The 16,384-nt window shown below is 39.1% G+C and overlaps 1 protein-coding gene across 2 annotated transcripts in view; it reads right to left on the bottom strand.

Annotated features, from left to right (window-relative positions):
* PIGK (phosphatidylinositol glycan anchor biosynthesis class K) overlaps nucleotides 1–15,537 on the bottom strand; it is a 64,428-nt gene extending 48,891 nt beyond the window's left edge. For both annotated transcript variants that reach the window (XM_005521050.3, XM_088060643.1), the window contains exons 1-9: nucleotides 15,418–15,537; nucleotides 13,893–13,946; nucleotides 11,781–11,872; nucleotides 10,078–10,213; nucleotides 8,756–8,867; nucleotides 8,315–8,411; nucleotides 7,860–7,977; nucleotides 7,007–7,117; nucleotides 2,348–2,520 (exon numbers count right to left, since the gene is read on the bottom strand). In XM_005521050.3, coding sequence (XP_005521107.1) covers nucleotides 2,348–2,520; nucleotides 7,007–7,117; nucleotides 7,860–7,977; nucleotides 8,315–8,411; nucleotides 8,756–8,867; nucleotides 10,078–10,213; nucleotides 11,781–11,872; nucleotides 13,893–13,946; nucleotides 15,418–15,522 — 998 coding nt within the window. In that variant the 5' untranslated portion in view covers nucleotides 15,523–15,537. The remainder of the gene's footprint in view (nucleotides 1–2,347; nucleotides 2,521–7,006; nucleotides 7,118–7,859; nucleotides 7,978–8,314; nucleotides 8,412–8,755; nucleotides 8,868–10,077; nucleotides 10,214–11,780; nucleotides 11,873–13,892; nucleotides 13,947–15,417) is intronic.
* Nucleotides 15,538–16,384: the final 847 nt, after the last annotated feature.

Below are 16,384 nucleotides of genomic sequence, written 5' to 3'. Positions count from 1 at the left end.
CTCATAAAGAATGAAGCCTCAAATCAAATATTAAATCAATAACAGCTTCACACTCAGTAACCAGTAATACAAATTCTGACATACTAGCAGTACACACTTGTGATCTATCAGACTCCTCTTGGTCAATAAATCTTACGAACTCTTAAGGGCCCAAGCTCAATTCTCTATTATTTTCTTCTGCTTCACCAGGGCTTTTAAAACAATGTTGGGCACGAACAAGATTAGTCATAACTATTTAAGAGGGATTATTTTGCTTTTAATAAGCTTGGTTTAGCTCTCTCCCAATGAAACAAAAAAGAATAAACCAGGCTGTGATAGCCCCATCCTTCCCCAGCTGTTTTACCTGAGAGTGTCAACAGCCATCACACTCCCAAATGGCAAAGAATGGTTTAACTGACACTGAGAGAGTTAAGAATAAGCACTCACATTCTGTCATTCAGGAGCCATTCTTACATTATTTTGGGACAATCAGTGGCAGCACCTATTCAAAAATCATGTAATTTTTGTTCAGCCTTCTCTACACCCTCAGAAATAGGTGCATGTAATGTTCGTAACATTCTTCTAAAAAACCATTCTTGTAGATCAGATGCTCCAAAACTGCATTTTTAAAAAGCACTAACATTTTCATTTAATAAATTCATTTCAAGCTGTAATTCTTAAATGTGTTGTAGTTAAACAGAGCTGTCATACCAAGAGGTACTGACCTAAGAATTCTGCTTAAGGAATTTATTATGCACTCCACATCACTGTCTGTTAGAGCTATATTACAGTTTTTCAGTATTTTTTTAACAAATTCCATACTTTCTCCTCCAATAAAAACATATTGTCTACAAACTCTGTCCAAATCCTACCAAGACACTGAGAACTTAAGTAGTTTTTTAGAAAATTGTATAAAGGAGAACTATTAAACCAGCCATTAAACCAGCATGTCCCCATTCCTTCCAATTTCACAGACTTAAGTGGAATTGCCATGATAATGTAATACAGATTTCATTAAATACCTGTACATTTCACAAGGATAACGTTCCTCTCTGTGCATGAGTGCCCATTTCTCAACATGTTTCTATGTGTGCACTCCAGTAGTGTCAGGCACCAAAAATCTCTCCACTACTGACACCAAACTAACACACACACACACAAAAAAAAGCTGAAAATTCCAGCCAGACACTTCCTGTTCAAGAATGGAAAAGTCCTTCAAGATCTATTTCTCCTTTCAATTGTCCACAAATTACAAGCCCACACAGGTAAGTTTTCATCATGGTTTCTGACTAACAGAACTTCTGTGACTTGCCAAGAGCTTTTTTAATCTTCAGTGAAAAAACAAATTTAGTGTCACTAAGTACTGTTCTATACTAAGGCATCACAAAACTAGCTTAAGATTTATATGGTATGTACTAATGCATATGATCCAGATATAAATACAGTGTGAAAGTAAAATATGAAATACACAAGACCTTTTAGGATATTTATAATGACAAGGACCAGAGTTACTGTTATCTTTAAAATAAATAAAACTGCTATCCACTGGCTTGAGCAACAGTAAACAACAAGGCAGACAAGAATTTACATAAATTTACGTGTTGAAAGGTATTTAGTCCCTGATATAACACAATATTTCAATTCTTTGTTTCCCCCTCCTACAGGGCAGTATCATCAAGCACAAAAGACACAACAGAAATGGAAGTACAATGCTAAATAAACCCTACAGAACAAGCACATCTTTCTTTACATCTTCCCAATAGGTGGCAACAGTATCCCAAAAATACAAAGAAGTTTATACTTCTTTCTTCATCCACATAGTAATAGAAGCCCTGTTACAACTTCAATCAATGAACTTGCACTTAAACTTGTAGTTCTAATCAAACGAATCACTGCATCTCAGGAACAGAAATTTTCAGGACAGAATAATGTCAAAGGCCCGGAAAATCAGAGAACAGAAACAAAGCATTTGTTAAAAAAGCTAATTGTTATCACCTAACCTGATGGCTTATACTCAAAGCTCACCTGGGGAGGGCAAACTACCACAAGCAGGAACTGCAGTAAAAAAATATTTGAACAATAAAGAAGAAACATTAAGGAAGAAATAAAATTCTAAACTACTTCTGTTATTGACATCCACACCTTAGTCTTAAGCAGCAATTTATTTACAAAGGTGAGGGAAAGAGTGGGTATGTTTACACAAAGTTTTCAGCTGACAATTTCATCACAGTAGGAGGTCCATATTAACTCCCTGATTCCTTGTAAGAAATAACAGGAAGTCAGAGTTCTTTTTCCTTGGCAGTTACACAACTGGTTTGTTTTTGTGGCACAAAGCTATACAAATCAGGTCTAAATAATGACTACTTACTTGCTTTCAAATCCAGCCACGTCCCGGTCCAAGGAAAGTATCTCCGTGGTGATCTCCACCTTCCTGACGCTGCCGAAGAAATCTGTTATCAGAACATTCTGAGGGGCGCGCTGGAACAGGTCTGTTCGGTGCCCAGGGGTGGAAACACACAAGCTTTTTGGACAGACCTGAAACTGAAAACCAAGATGGACAATCACATCCTGTCCCTAATTCAACAGTCTCTATATACACTTTCCAAAATTAAACTACTATTAAAAAGAAAGATAAATGATACATATAGCTTGCATTAATTTCAGTACAAGCTCCATAGCTAAAAAAAGTGGTTGAAAAAATGCATTAAGATGCATAAACACCTTAAGCATTTCTGAAAACCCTTTCTCCTTACAATAATGCCACTGGATTTTAAAAATGCTCCTGTGAAAGCCAACAATCAATTACATGTAATTGATAAATGCACAAATATATTGCTGAATACAGATGCAGCAATGCTGCTATAACCTTCCAGAAGTCACAAGTGGGCATAAATTCTTCATATTTACCAAAGGGAGGTATGCAAAATTAAATAAGCTTTGATAAGTAGCTCTGTTGAAGTCTTCATAAAGAAGCAAAAAATTTACATTTTGATAGGAAAAAAAAAATCCATCAGTCTTGTTTCTAATTTATAGCCTACAAATTAATGCATAGAATCTTCAAATATCCAAAGTGCTTTGTTTACATTAAGTTCACAGACATCCTGTGACACTTACAAACTAGCTAAGCACCTTATTATTTATTTTACCCATGTATTTTGTCTACATATCAGATCCCCTATATCCCACACACAGTGCAACACCTGAAAGACAAAACCAGCACTAACAAAAGCAAAAGGAACAGTGACAGATTTGGTGCAGCATTTAGAACACCTGGCAGGAGAGGATGCCAGGTATCATGTAACAAGTTTGTTATGTACCCAGCAGACACTCAAGGCAAGTGTGGGACAGAAACAAAGCCATTCAGAACCAGTCTTACCACACTTGCCACAACACAGATCACCTGGTAACAGTGCAGGTTATGCGAGTCCTTCACATTCCAGCCACACAAGAGATTTAACATACAGGACTAAGAATGTTATTCTCCACATGGGTGCTCATGTTCCTTAATCTTAAATTGTCCAAGTGATTTTCACCAACAGGTCCATCAACCACAGGATCTAAAGCTCATATACCTAAATGACCTCATGCGTCAGCTCTTACAAGGTTGCATCCTTATGACAAAACCACAGGTCCTAATCAGCTCAGTGCAAATACAACTTGAATTATCCCAGATTATGACTGACAAAAATCTGTGAGTTTCAGGCCATACTTCCCAGCAGAAATAATGTACTCAGCCTGACACAAAATTCACAGGCTTTTGTCGCTCATTCTCGTTGGACAACAGAGCCCTATAGTTTTACAAAAAGTTTCCCAGAGAGGAAACATCTATCTGGCTTTTCCTCATAGAGGACAGATTCTATCTCCCCATTCCTCCCTTCTGCTCTACTCCAGTTTCTCTTTTATCCCTTTTTTAGCCTAAGCCTGTAAGCATATGGCATCAGGCTGCTTGTCCAGGGAGGCCTCAGCTCACTATCACCTTTACCTGAAGCATACCTGACACATATATACTCAGCTCTTATTTTAACAATTCCCAGCTCTCTTGTTGGCTGCTATCACACAGCTGCTAAAGAAAAGATGGGGCAAATCAAACCCTTGTTATCCTCCCTGTGGTGAAAATGAACTAGACTCATCAGCATCATGCTTCCCATACAAAAGCCAGTGGTTAATGCACACACAAACACTCTAAAACTTTCATTTTCACCAAAAGGCTATCAATTTTCTCCAGCTTTGCTCTAGCTAAGGGCACAAACATAAAAACTAAGTCTCTGAACTAAACTATAAAAAGTAAACATTTGTTTTAATCCCACTATTTGAAGCACAAATTTATGCTGCAGTTATACAAGTAAGTCTCTCGCCAAGGTTTTGAGAGTATAAATATCAAAAAAAATCTGCATCAGCACCGAAAGTAGGAAACTAATACTACACGAAACTAATTCTAACCTGCCCCACAACAATTTACTACCACAACATATTGAAAGGAATTTGAACAATAATATGAAGTGGCAGTGAAAAGACTTCAGTGTTAAAAACCCATCCACTACCACTGTGAGAAAGGACTGTAAACCATTTATAGCACAGAGGATTAACACTAATAACCAAGGTCTTCTGACAAAAAAAAGGAAAAGGCAAACACTGGCTAAGTTAAGCAGGTTTTTCCTATATTAATTTTTCCAAATTTTTATTTTTTTTTTTTCAAACAAAGCTAAACAACTACCCCAACTTTGTTATCTTAACTTTTCTAACAACAATTTAGATATTTTAGGACAAATGACAGCTCATTTATAAATTTATTTGAAACTTATTTTAAAAGTTCAAATTTATGACATTTCAATGTAGTCTTTATTTTCAGGGAATTATGATCAAACCTAAAGTCAGTCAGTTGCACAGCTTTATGCTATCCCTTAGCAACACAGATGGAGCAGGTGGGGAGTAGGTGGAGTGGATAATGAAAAATGATGTATCATTCTTTGCAGGAATGCAATATCCAAATCTTAGGTGGATGTGAAGAGAGGCTGTTTCAAGAGTGGTTAGAGAAAAGTAAAGAGGTAATGGGATAGAAGCGGTGTAACAAATACACAGTACTTCAAAAAGAGAAGACATCTGACACATCAGAAGATCAAACAACTAAAGATCATTTAATTTTAAAGCTAGGTAGTGAGCAATGTAAATTACTCTGATCTTGGAAAGCATTAATTTAAATTAAAAAAATCAGAGTTGGATAGACTACCTCCAGTTCCAGAGTACCTCCTGCAACTGTTGGCAAAAAAAACCAGGTTTAAATCCTCACCACAGACTAACCATATGCCATTTTGGAACTCTTAGATGAAGCCTTGAAAAGCACCAACTCCAAGTCAAGTGATCACATTTTCTGAAATGCATGCAGACTATGACTCAGTACCTGATCACACAATGGTCTGGGTTGGAAGAGACCTTAAAGATCATCTACCTTCACTTTCCTACCAAGGGCAGGGACAGCTCCCACTCGACCAGGCCTCGCAGGCCCATCCAACCTGGCCTCAAACAATTTATCACAAATCACAATATACTTGTGTCCCTTCTCTTCCACTCCCTGAGCATCAATCAGCAGATCGATGTACGATAAGATGACTTACATAAGGTAAGGAATTTACCAGTATGGATAACTTCCCACAGCTCTTCCTGAATATTTGGCATATAAGCAAAAACACAGTTTCTCCAAAGAGCTCAAATACACAGTTTCTCCAAAGAGCTCAAAAAGTAAACTACTTGGCCAGCCAACAAATTTCTACACTTTCAACAATAATCAGATTAACATCCTGCTGGCCAGACCACCTATACCACTTCCAAGAGAGTGTCTTACACAGTAGAAAGCACTTTTCCTTTTTTATGACCTTTTATTATTACCACAAATTAATTTTCTGGTTTACAGTAACATTTGAAGGAACAGACTAGACAAAGATGCTTAATCAATAAAGAACTTGCATATTTTTCTTTATCAAGATTTATTTTAAAGTTACCTGTATCTCATAATTAGAAGGTATTAAATTATAGGACAGAATTTCATTCCCATAGAATAAAAGAACTTTGAGTCTTAGGCATAGAGTCAATTCTGTATCAACATAAAATCTGCCAAGTGTGGGTTGTTTAGAGAGAATTCTAGCACACATGTAGCAGTCAGGCTAACACCATCCTCTGTAGACAGAGGGTGGCATAAAACTTTTGAGCAGCTGCTCCTTTTACAGAAATGAATTTATGACAATGTGTTCTGTAAGTGGTGGCTCCGAGATTACTGATGTGACACAGCAGGATTTACAGTAACAAGGTACCAAAGTATAACCCATGACTACGAAGAAACTAGCACTGGAATAGGTATAAAGGGTTAACAGAGCAAATAAAATATGGTTACTTTTTAAGTCCTCTCACCAGTGTATACATCTGACTGCTAGAGAGGCATTTTCATAAATTTTGTCATGTTATCTGGTTAGCTTCTTCTTCTGCTTCATACCTGAAATCTACAATAATGTTTGCCTCAGCTATAATTAAGTCCAAACACTGAGGTACTTGTATATATCTTGTTCCGAAATCTAAGCAGATATACAGATAAATTCATCTCTGCATGAATTTGTGAGTGCACTGTTAGAATTTTAACTGTTTAATCACCTTTGCAAAACAACATCAATGTCTGCTTTTCCACATCTGCAGTGTCTGCTATCCTGGTTTTAGAAGCTTCCTGCTAAAATATTTCAGATGCAAATGCATCATTCTATTGACATGAATATTTAATTAATACTTTATTATTTTTTCAGCAAAAAATATAAAATCTGGCTTATTTTGTTTGTATTTTTTTTCTGGAGCCAGCAAAGCACTTTCAAATGAGGACAATCCTTGAAGTGTTACACAACTGGCAAAAAAACTCTCATCCAAAGCTGCTTCCGAGAGAAACAGCAGGAGCATAAAAAGCATTTGAAGAACCCTACAGACAAAATAGATTAGTTTTGGAACTATTAAAGTCATTAGCATATTCATGAATGTCGAGTATTCTACTTACTAGGTCATTCATATTTGTCTGGCTGGCTGGATGAATTTCTTCCAAGAACTCTAACACATAGAACGTGTATCTGTCCATGAGATGAACGCCAATCCCCAGGTCAGGCTGATGCTTTAAAAACAACACACAGCATTATTTGCCATCTGCAGAAGAGATCTCAGCATCCAGGAGAGGGAACAGAATGTAACAGCATGTTGCAAAAGTTAAGTGTAATTGTTTTTGTTCTTAGGCAAATTATGCAAGAAAATGGCCAGCTGTGAAGAAACCTACTGCTGATAAGCTGAACAATGCCACTTATCTAGAAACTGTATCCGTAATATCTATGTTTCCCAAAAAGCAGGGAACCCCTTCTTAATGGCCCAGCACGGATCTGTGGACTTTAAAAAACAGGGCTGGGAGAGCCAGTGTATCTTACAGCAGTGCATGGGTTCAGGTAATCCTGACCAGCTGCTTTTGGTCTGGCTGGGATCTCACCCATGGCTTCTTCTGTAATTCTGGATATAATTACAGCAGGTGAAGGTTAGCATTTTGTTTTATATCAAGCATAGTAAGTCCTAGATTGAATATTCCTCACACACGTCTCTCAGCAGTCTTCCCATAAGATTCCTTACTATCCTAGGCAATACATAAACTGGTCAGCAAGCACAGAAATCCATCATTAGCCTGGTTCTTTGGGAGAGCATACAAAAACAAGCAGGAACAGTACACTTACAAGTTTTGTCAAAACCCCACAAAATACCTTATACATTCAGCAACTAGAATAAGGGAAATCTTTAGTTAAAAGTCAGCAGGAACTGCGCTTTTAACTCATGCATTCTGAAAACTGTCTTCAGGATGACATAAATCTACTTACTGATAAAGAATCTTCTCCTACTTGGCTGCTAGCCAAGGCCATTATGTTGGGTGAATAAAATCGTTCATACATGGATGCTCCTTGACAAGTATCAATAATAAACAACAATTCATTGTACCTGAAAGAAAGAAAACAGCCTCCTTACCCACTTCCACGCAAACACCATATACATACTTCACATTTTAGTTACCAGGGCTCAGAACCTGGAACCTCAGAAAGGGAACTCCCCTGATCAGATTTAGGATGCAAGTTTGCCCAAAGCAATACATTTGAGCAGCTCTAACTGCAGGAAGCTGAAAGCAAAAACTAAAACTCTGCTTTCTGAATGCAAACTCTCACACAAGTTTATGGATCACCAATGCTATCACTGCTGCAGGTAAGCAAGGCCTACCAGTAAGACACACTTAAAGAGTACGTTCAAGATATTCAGTGTCTACATAACACTTATTTCTTACCTCCTTTTCTGCCACATTTGTTCAAAGGCATCAGCAAGTTCTACATTTGTGATTTCTTCAGAATCTTGAAATTTTAGGAAACCATTTCCACCATGACCTGACAGAAAAATCAGAAGTTAGGCAAGGATGTAGGTTAAAGGAAGATATGCAGCCTGGCTGATCATTTTTCTAAAACAAGGTAAACACAATTCTCTTTCTCCAGAGACAGTCCAACAAAATAAAATATTGGTACAGTAAAAACAATACACCTTCCATTTCAACTGGAAACTATACTGGCTTAGTACTGCTTTACAGGCATTTTTTCTTAATTAGAGTGACATGATAAAAACAGAAATAAAATCTCTTGGTCGATTCTTTTGTGCATTTGGACTACTGATGCTTTCAACAAACCCATCCAACTGAGCAAGCATCAATAAACTGTACAGAGAAACCTGCAATTACCTGTCATATATATTAGAATATTGCTTCTGTCATCAGAAAGAAGACGTTTAGATCGCGGTGTGCTTGGTGGGATTCTTCCCGTTAAAACACGCAAGAAATTTTCAACAGTAACCTATGAATAGAAGCATAAAGTAATTTTCTAAAGATAAAAATATTGATCAGCTATAGTCTGGGTCAAAGAAATTAAATAATGGAACACTAAAATATGCAGTGTATCTAATCAGACCTAGTATGGCATGGTATAAACTGCATAAACATTTTCTGTGCAAGGTTTTACTTCAGGTAAAGAATCATGTGGTACCTTTTACTTTACTCCACTAACATCAGCTTGTTGTGTAATTATATCCAATCAATCTACTACCATTATAATTTTTGAATACATTCACACTGATCTAAAAACCTGTCAGCATATAGTTTCATTGTGCCAAAGCTGCTCCTGTACTCATGAAATGCTCCAACATTAGTGTGTGTTACCATGGAAAAACAAAAGTTTAAATTCTCTCTGCAACTCAGGAAAGAAAAAACAAGATCAGTTCCATTACATAAGTCTGAGTGAACAGATAAATTCCATCTGAGTGGTGACTGCAAGATGTCCTATAACACCATTTCCACTTGAAGTACACGTGCCCAGCTCAAATGCCAGCAACAAATCCATACCCAGGAAAAAGCATGATAAAAAGAATGTAACTCCATTCCAGTTCGGCGTCTTCACTTCTCTGTATAAAATTTCAGAGAAATAAAACATCTACTACATACTTAAATACAATCCAATAACCCTTTACCAATAATTCTACAGCACTATTAAATCAAGAAACTGATGTGTAATTTTGTCTCAACTGGTAAAGACACTGCCTAGTATGAAGGAATATTACATGAAAAGAAAGGTGAAAGAATACAGACTTTTATACAGTAGTTGCTATGTAGTAATGACTAAGTTACAGCTTTTGTTTTATTTTAGGAGGTGTAAAATTAGGAATTGAAGTACATATACCTAATAATTCACTTGCAAAAATTTTCACAGTAATTTTTATGTTGGCAAGATGAGACACTGAAGTAATTTCCATAGAAAGTTCAGTAATGTGATTCTATTCCATTATTTAAAATAGATACACTAAACATGTCTCTAGTATAATGAACTTCAAACTCAAAATATCAGGGAGGGGAAGGGTATGTGTTTTAGACTCATGAGCTGATAATAAAAGCCCAGCCCAAAACCAGTAATATGAACAGAAAGACTTCCTCAGACTTCACAGATGCTGCATAACTCTTTAAACTAACACTGAAAGATAAAGACTCAAGTGTTTTAATTGAAGCACAGTTACCTCATAGCTTCTGTAATCCACTTCGACATCATCTCCATAGACATTTAGCTCCATGTTTTTATGACTAAACACAGTAGCAGGTTTGGGATTTCTGGGATTACATGCCATATCATCTGCCAGCATCAAGACAATGTGACTGTGGAAAAAAAGGAAAAAAACAAAACATTTCAGACATTCTACATGCTCAAATCCACATAAAAATTGCTGCAAGTGCTAAATAAACAGGCTCACTATCTCATGGTCTTCTACAGTGTCTTGGAGAGTATTCTTGACCATAGTCGAAAGTATTGCTGGCTTTTTGAGATTAATTCCAGATCTTTGGATATGGACAAGAAATGGACCTTGCTATTGAACAGAGAAATCTCAGTCACACCATAGTTCTCACAGTATTTCTAAAACTCACACCTATTTTGGCTTTAATAGTGAAGACAGACAGATGCAAAGAAGATGAAAGTTCTCAGGAAAGGTCAGGACTAGTGACAGAATTTCTAAGGCACTGCTGAGGTCACCTGCTCTTCAAAGGCTGCACAGGAGCAAAGACAGCTGCTTCTGAATGACATGGGCAAGAACAAAAGGTATTTTTCACTGCCTTTCAGCCCACAGCATATCCACAGTGGGTTCCCTTGGATGCATCTAAAAATTGAGTTTTGAAATCCACTCTTTCAAAAAACAGAAAGCCACTCCTTTTTTTCTTCTTCTTTTTTTTTTTTTTTTTTTATATAATAAACACAGGGAACAGGATGATACTGCCAGTGCATTCATAGTTGAGTTGGAGTTAACTGGGGACGCCAGTTGTTGTGCAGTTTTGGATTTGGACAAAAAAATGCCATACTAATTCAATCCATCAGGATATGCATTTTGCAGTAATGAAGCAGGCTGTACTTCTTTAGGCAGACATGCTGGAGAAACTACCAGTCCTCTAAACTACCATTAAAACCAGGGCCACAAGGAATTCTAGAGGAGCCTATGGTACATATAGCTCATTACACAATGGATGCTGATGCCTTAAATTCACTTCCACAGTTTTGATAGAAGTAAATGACATTCTGAACCAGCTGGATGGAACTGTGCCAACACCCCTAGAACTTCCAGTGGGAACACAAAGAAAATCAGAACCTTTCTACTCCTGTTGTGAATGAAGAGATACTATTCTAGCCCTTGTGCTATCACTAGAGAAACACAACTTGTATGGACAAAAAAAACGGTTTCTCAAAGAAAATCAAGAAAAATGGATTTTTTCAAGGCAACTCAATATATAGGAGTTGCTCCTATAGTTCAGAGCCTTTAAAGACTCAGTGTAGTTACAGATGTGGAAGTCTTACATCTTAGTACAGTCACAGTTACCAACATCTCCACACTAAAAAGAAATTAAAGTACAGCAAAACTCATCTCTCACAGTACTACTGTCATTGCTGAACACATTTAGCAATTTTCACATTACACTTACACCAGTTTGCTAAGTGGTACATTTTAGTGGCTATATCTAATTAGCCTGTTCCAAATGGAAATTTTATTATGCAACTTGTTGCTTTTCCTTTGGAATAACATTGCTGCACTTTTTACCACACTGTTGTACTTGCATTCTTTCTTTTTACTTTTATCCATTTAAACTGGGAAGAAAAATGTATTTCCATACTGCTTCAGATAGCATGAGAAGCTTAACAGCATATTTGGAAGAACCGGATTCACCAAGATTCCCTCACCTATCAGGAATTCCCAGTCTCTTGACACTTCTGTACACTGAGAGAGTATTTGCCACATGACGATAATTAAACCAGAATCGAGATGTACACACCTTGGAACAAAAAAAAAGCATATTAAAAGTGTTAAGATACAAATTGGCCTGACACATTGCATCAGAACAACGTGATTACAGGAATATTAAAAAAAAATAGTAACAACTCAGAAAGAATACAGTAACACCAAGAAACTCATGATACAAGTTATGTAAATCTTGTGCCAAAGCAAAAAATTCTGAAAATAAAAGTTAAAAACAAAAGTCCCTAGCATACTGACTCAAGATAAAATTGTCATAAGCCCTTACTAAAAATAGAAAATGGCACTTAAGAGAATAATTCAGCAATAGTAAGTGGATAAGCTAAATTTTTTCATTTGCTTTCTCCTTATCAAATGGAAGAGAGATCAAAGGAAGAGTTCTCATCTCAACAGCAAATCCATTGTGGGACCATTCTTCCACAAAGACACAGGTGAATTAATTCATGCAGAAGATACAGAGGAAAATGCACTAAGGACATTTGCATTCATGGAGTCAAAGTGAGAGCAAAGGGAGCTCTAACCAATATAAATACAAATGAATCTGGGTACAGATTTTCAGAATTCAATTTCTACTGTTCTAACAGGCAAGGGATCAGGGGTCATTCCCTTTACTTATGCACTCCCTAAATCAGGTTCTGATTCAGACATTTCAAAAGCTTCTAAAAGAGGTGACTTTAAAACCACAAAAACAGAGATGCAGGAAAAAGCATTTAGATAGTTTAATTTTACAGCTCTAAAAGTAGAGCTGTAAATTACACTACACAGCATCTCTTTCTCTACTCTTTTCATAAAAAGAACTGAGTTGTAGCTTAAGTAATAATAAAATTCAGCCTGAAAGGATCCGCTTGTGTCTCTCTCATCCTGTCAGTTAGGAATTCAGAAAAAGCCCATAGGAATAAGTCCATGAAGACATTTGCCTTTCAGCAAGATTTAAAGCTCTGAAAACAAACTGTATCCAATTTAGCTGAGACATTGCAAGGTACGATCATCTGCCCCCTGCCTCCAGTACCTCCCTTACAACACAGTGGAAAGTGTGTCTAAGCTTTAAATGCAGTTATCCATGCTGCAGCACATTAATTCAAGCTATTGATGAGGTGGGATTGCTCTATGATCACAGGTTTGAAGTGCCTGTCAGCAGTAAACCCCTCCCTGCTTTACTGCTTAAAAAATTAGTAGCAATTGTTACAAAACTTAACAATGAGCCACTGAGAAAATAAAACTGGCAGAAAATCTGTTCAGCCCAGAAAGTTTAGGTCCTTGGACCTAATTTTCCACTTTCTTTGTGTGTTTTTATGGGTACTAATAAAAGCATCTATTTTTTAATAGAATTAAGATAGTATGTTATGTTTTAATAGTTTCAAGTTTGTACATTGTAGAATATAGAAATTATTTCTTCAATTAGTTACTGTTAACTATCCTTTTATATTGCTCAGTTTTAGTATCTTGAAAACAAACAGCTGCTACTGAGTAATTACAATAGTGTTCTGAAACAAATTAGTCATTAAGACCTGAATTGTGATTAAGAACCAATTGTGCAGCATGATTCAAAGCTAATAAAAGTTATATGGCAAAGAAAAAGAGAATTAGGGTAAGAACAGTTGATCTAAACCCTGATTCTGTCTGAATTGATTTTATTCCCAGCCTGTTATCACAAGTTAACAGACTGAATAAGAACAAAAACGAGATATAAACTCTATCTGCCTGGTCAAAGAGACCACACTTCCCTGGTGTCAGAATTACACCTTTTTTTCCAATATGCAGTATGCTAATTTAACTATTTTAATGCTTTCAGAACTTTTGTTTTATGAATCCTGCCATGTAGCTAGACACATTGAGTGCTTGAAATTTGGTCATATTGAAAAGATAATTTCATTATAGTGTAATAAATCTGCAGGCACAATTTCAAATTTATTAATTTCCAAATGTTTATTTTTCAATTTCTTTCAAATGAGCATGACTCTTGAATGACTGTTGCAATTATGGCCCCTGATGAAAAACTGTTAACTTTATTGGAGGAAAACAACCTGGACCATGCTTACCAAAACTGCCCAGTTATTTGTATGTCCACTTCTAAAAAACTGCTCTGCTCGATCCTGAAAGATAAAAACAATTTTAGATGTTTCATCAATAAGAAAGAAATGACGACTCATAGTTTTGTTATTTCCACAACAGTGTTCAATGCATATGTTTACTACATATTAATACTGAATAAACCTTCGAAAAGGTAGAAGAGAGGTCTTTTTCTTAACATTTGCACATTTCATGTGAATTAACTGCTTCAAATCTTTCCCTGAAACTTGCTACAGAACAAAGAGGCATCTTTAGTCACTTGCACCTTAGTTAAAACCAAAAGCCCACACACGTCTACTCCAAAGGACACTCCAAGAACAAAATAATATGATTTATCGACCTACAGTCTCATCCTTAATGAGAAAAGCGGCTTGGATTCAATTCAATTCAATTTTCAAAAGCAGGTAAAAAATCTGAAGTTTTAACCCACTTTAAATCCAAGGTGTTTACCTTCCAAAATCAAGATCTATGACAGCAACCTTCTTTATAATGTGTTCTCCATAGTTCCCACTTTCCTTTGGAGATGAGAGGACCCTTGCTCCTTAACAGAGAGCATAAATCAGGACATGAAAAGGGGCTAAGACTTCTCAGAGGTAAGGGACTAAGTCTGTAACAGGGCAACAATCCAAATCTGCTGACTACTAAATCAGACTCAATATATTAACTCTGAGGAGTTCTGGGACGATGCTTGTGCTCTTATACAAAACACAGACTAACAGAAATAGTGTTGAACTTCAAGCAGAAAACAACCTGCAGTTTGATTAGTCATCCAGAGATTGTAAGAATATTTCTATTGTTCGGGGTGCGGGGGTTGTTTGGTCCTAGTTGTAATTAATTTCAAGCATAACAACTTCTTAATAACGCAGAATTCAAAAGCAAACAACACTCCAGATGTAGCGTGGGCACACTGCATTAAGCTAATTGCTGAAACATGAAACTACTCCCACCTGACAAACCCACTGGCACCTGCCGCGTGCAAGCGCCTCGCACCTGCGGCACGGGCACCGGGCCGGGCAGCGCCCGCAGCCACCCGGGGCACCCCGAACCCCGCCAGCCGGGCCTGGCTGCAGCAGCAGACACCCGCTACAAGTGACAGCGAGTGGCCAAGGGAAATTTCAGAGACTCGCAAAAGGATGAAAAGTCTGGGGGTTTGTAACTTTCAGCAGCTTGAACAAGGCACCCGGAGGAGCCAGGCCACCCAGCACCAGCGTTCTCGGCACACAGCGCCCCGCGGTTCCGCCCCGCCGGGCGGGGCCGGGGCCGGCTCCTCCCGCCGGGCCGGCAGCGCTGAGGACCGCGGCTCGGTGTCGCTGCCCGTCGTACCGACAGGGCCTCCCCTGCGCGCCGCCAGCGCCTCCGGACAGCTCCGCGGGCAGCCTGCGCGCTCCCTGCCTGCGGCGGGGAAGCGATGGGGACGCCGGCAGCACCGGGCCCAAGGCGGCGGCCGCCCGCCCGCCCGCTCCCAGGACCCACCGCTGCTCCCCCGGCCCGTACCTGGGGGCCGCCGGCCAGCGCTGCGCCGCAGCAGCCCAGCAGCAGCAGCAGCAGCGGCGCGGCGGCCGCGCGGGCCCGGGAGGCGCCGGGCACGGCAGCCGCCATCTCACCCCGCCTCCTGCGCGGGCCCGGCCGCCGCGGCTGCCGGAAGGGGGGCGGCGGCCTGTGCGCAAGTTCCGCGGGGCGGGAGCGCCGCTGGCCCGGACTGGGCCCTGCCCGCTGCCGACGGCCCGGCACCTGCTCCGAGCTCGCTCGGCCTCCCCGGCTCTGGAGAGCCCGCTCCAGTCCGGGTTGGCGGAGCACCGGCGGTAATGGCAGCAGATCTGGCCGTTGCCTTGGGCACACGAGTTCACCGTGGCTCCGTCGTGAGCTGGTGCTAGAAAACACCGGCCGCGTATCTCGCCTGGCTGGCTCCTGAGGGTGTAACAGCAGCCGTTTCTCAGCTGCCTTCCAAAAATTCCGTGAAATCCTGGGCTCCCTTGGGGTCACTAGAGGGCAGGACATGGCGAGCTGTGAGCCGAGGGTGTCATCAGGTCTTGGCCACAGGGCTGCCTTGAAGAGTGGAGGGAGAAGGACCATATACAGCAAGGGATAAAAAGCTAGTTGGTTTGCTTTTTTTTTAAATTAAGCCCTGCTGTACCTCTGCCTGTAGTGCATGCATCCCTCAGAGCTGACACATCATCAAACTTTTATTTCAATGTATTGAACCGCTTAATATGATTCTTTTATTTCCACTATCTCATGTTGTCACTGCTCTGTTCAATTGCCTGATGCCTGCTATTAATGAAGATGCAGAATCGGCCCTGAACCATGGAAGCTATTTCCTGTTCCATGTACTTGTCACCAGCAATGACCTTCTCAAACAGGAGCACATTTTCATGTATTGATGCTGGAATTTCAGTAGCATCACATTTGCTATTTTAAAGCATCACTGGTTTCCTTGACAAAAACAATCACCTGTATTAGA

Source organism: Pseudopodoces humilis, chromosome 10 (assembly GCF_049639895.1).
Source record: "Pseudopodoces humilis isolate 2021_Gansu_Grassland_sample_001 chromosome 10, ASM4963989v1, whole genome shotgun sequence".
Taxonomy (NCBI): Eukaryota; Metazoa; Chordata; class Aves; order Passeriformes; family Paridae; genus Pseudopodoces; species Pseudopodoces humilis.
The sequence above is the reverse complement of the archived record's forward strand: the minus strand, read 5'-3'. Positions and strand labels throughout refer to the sequence as shown.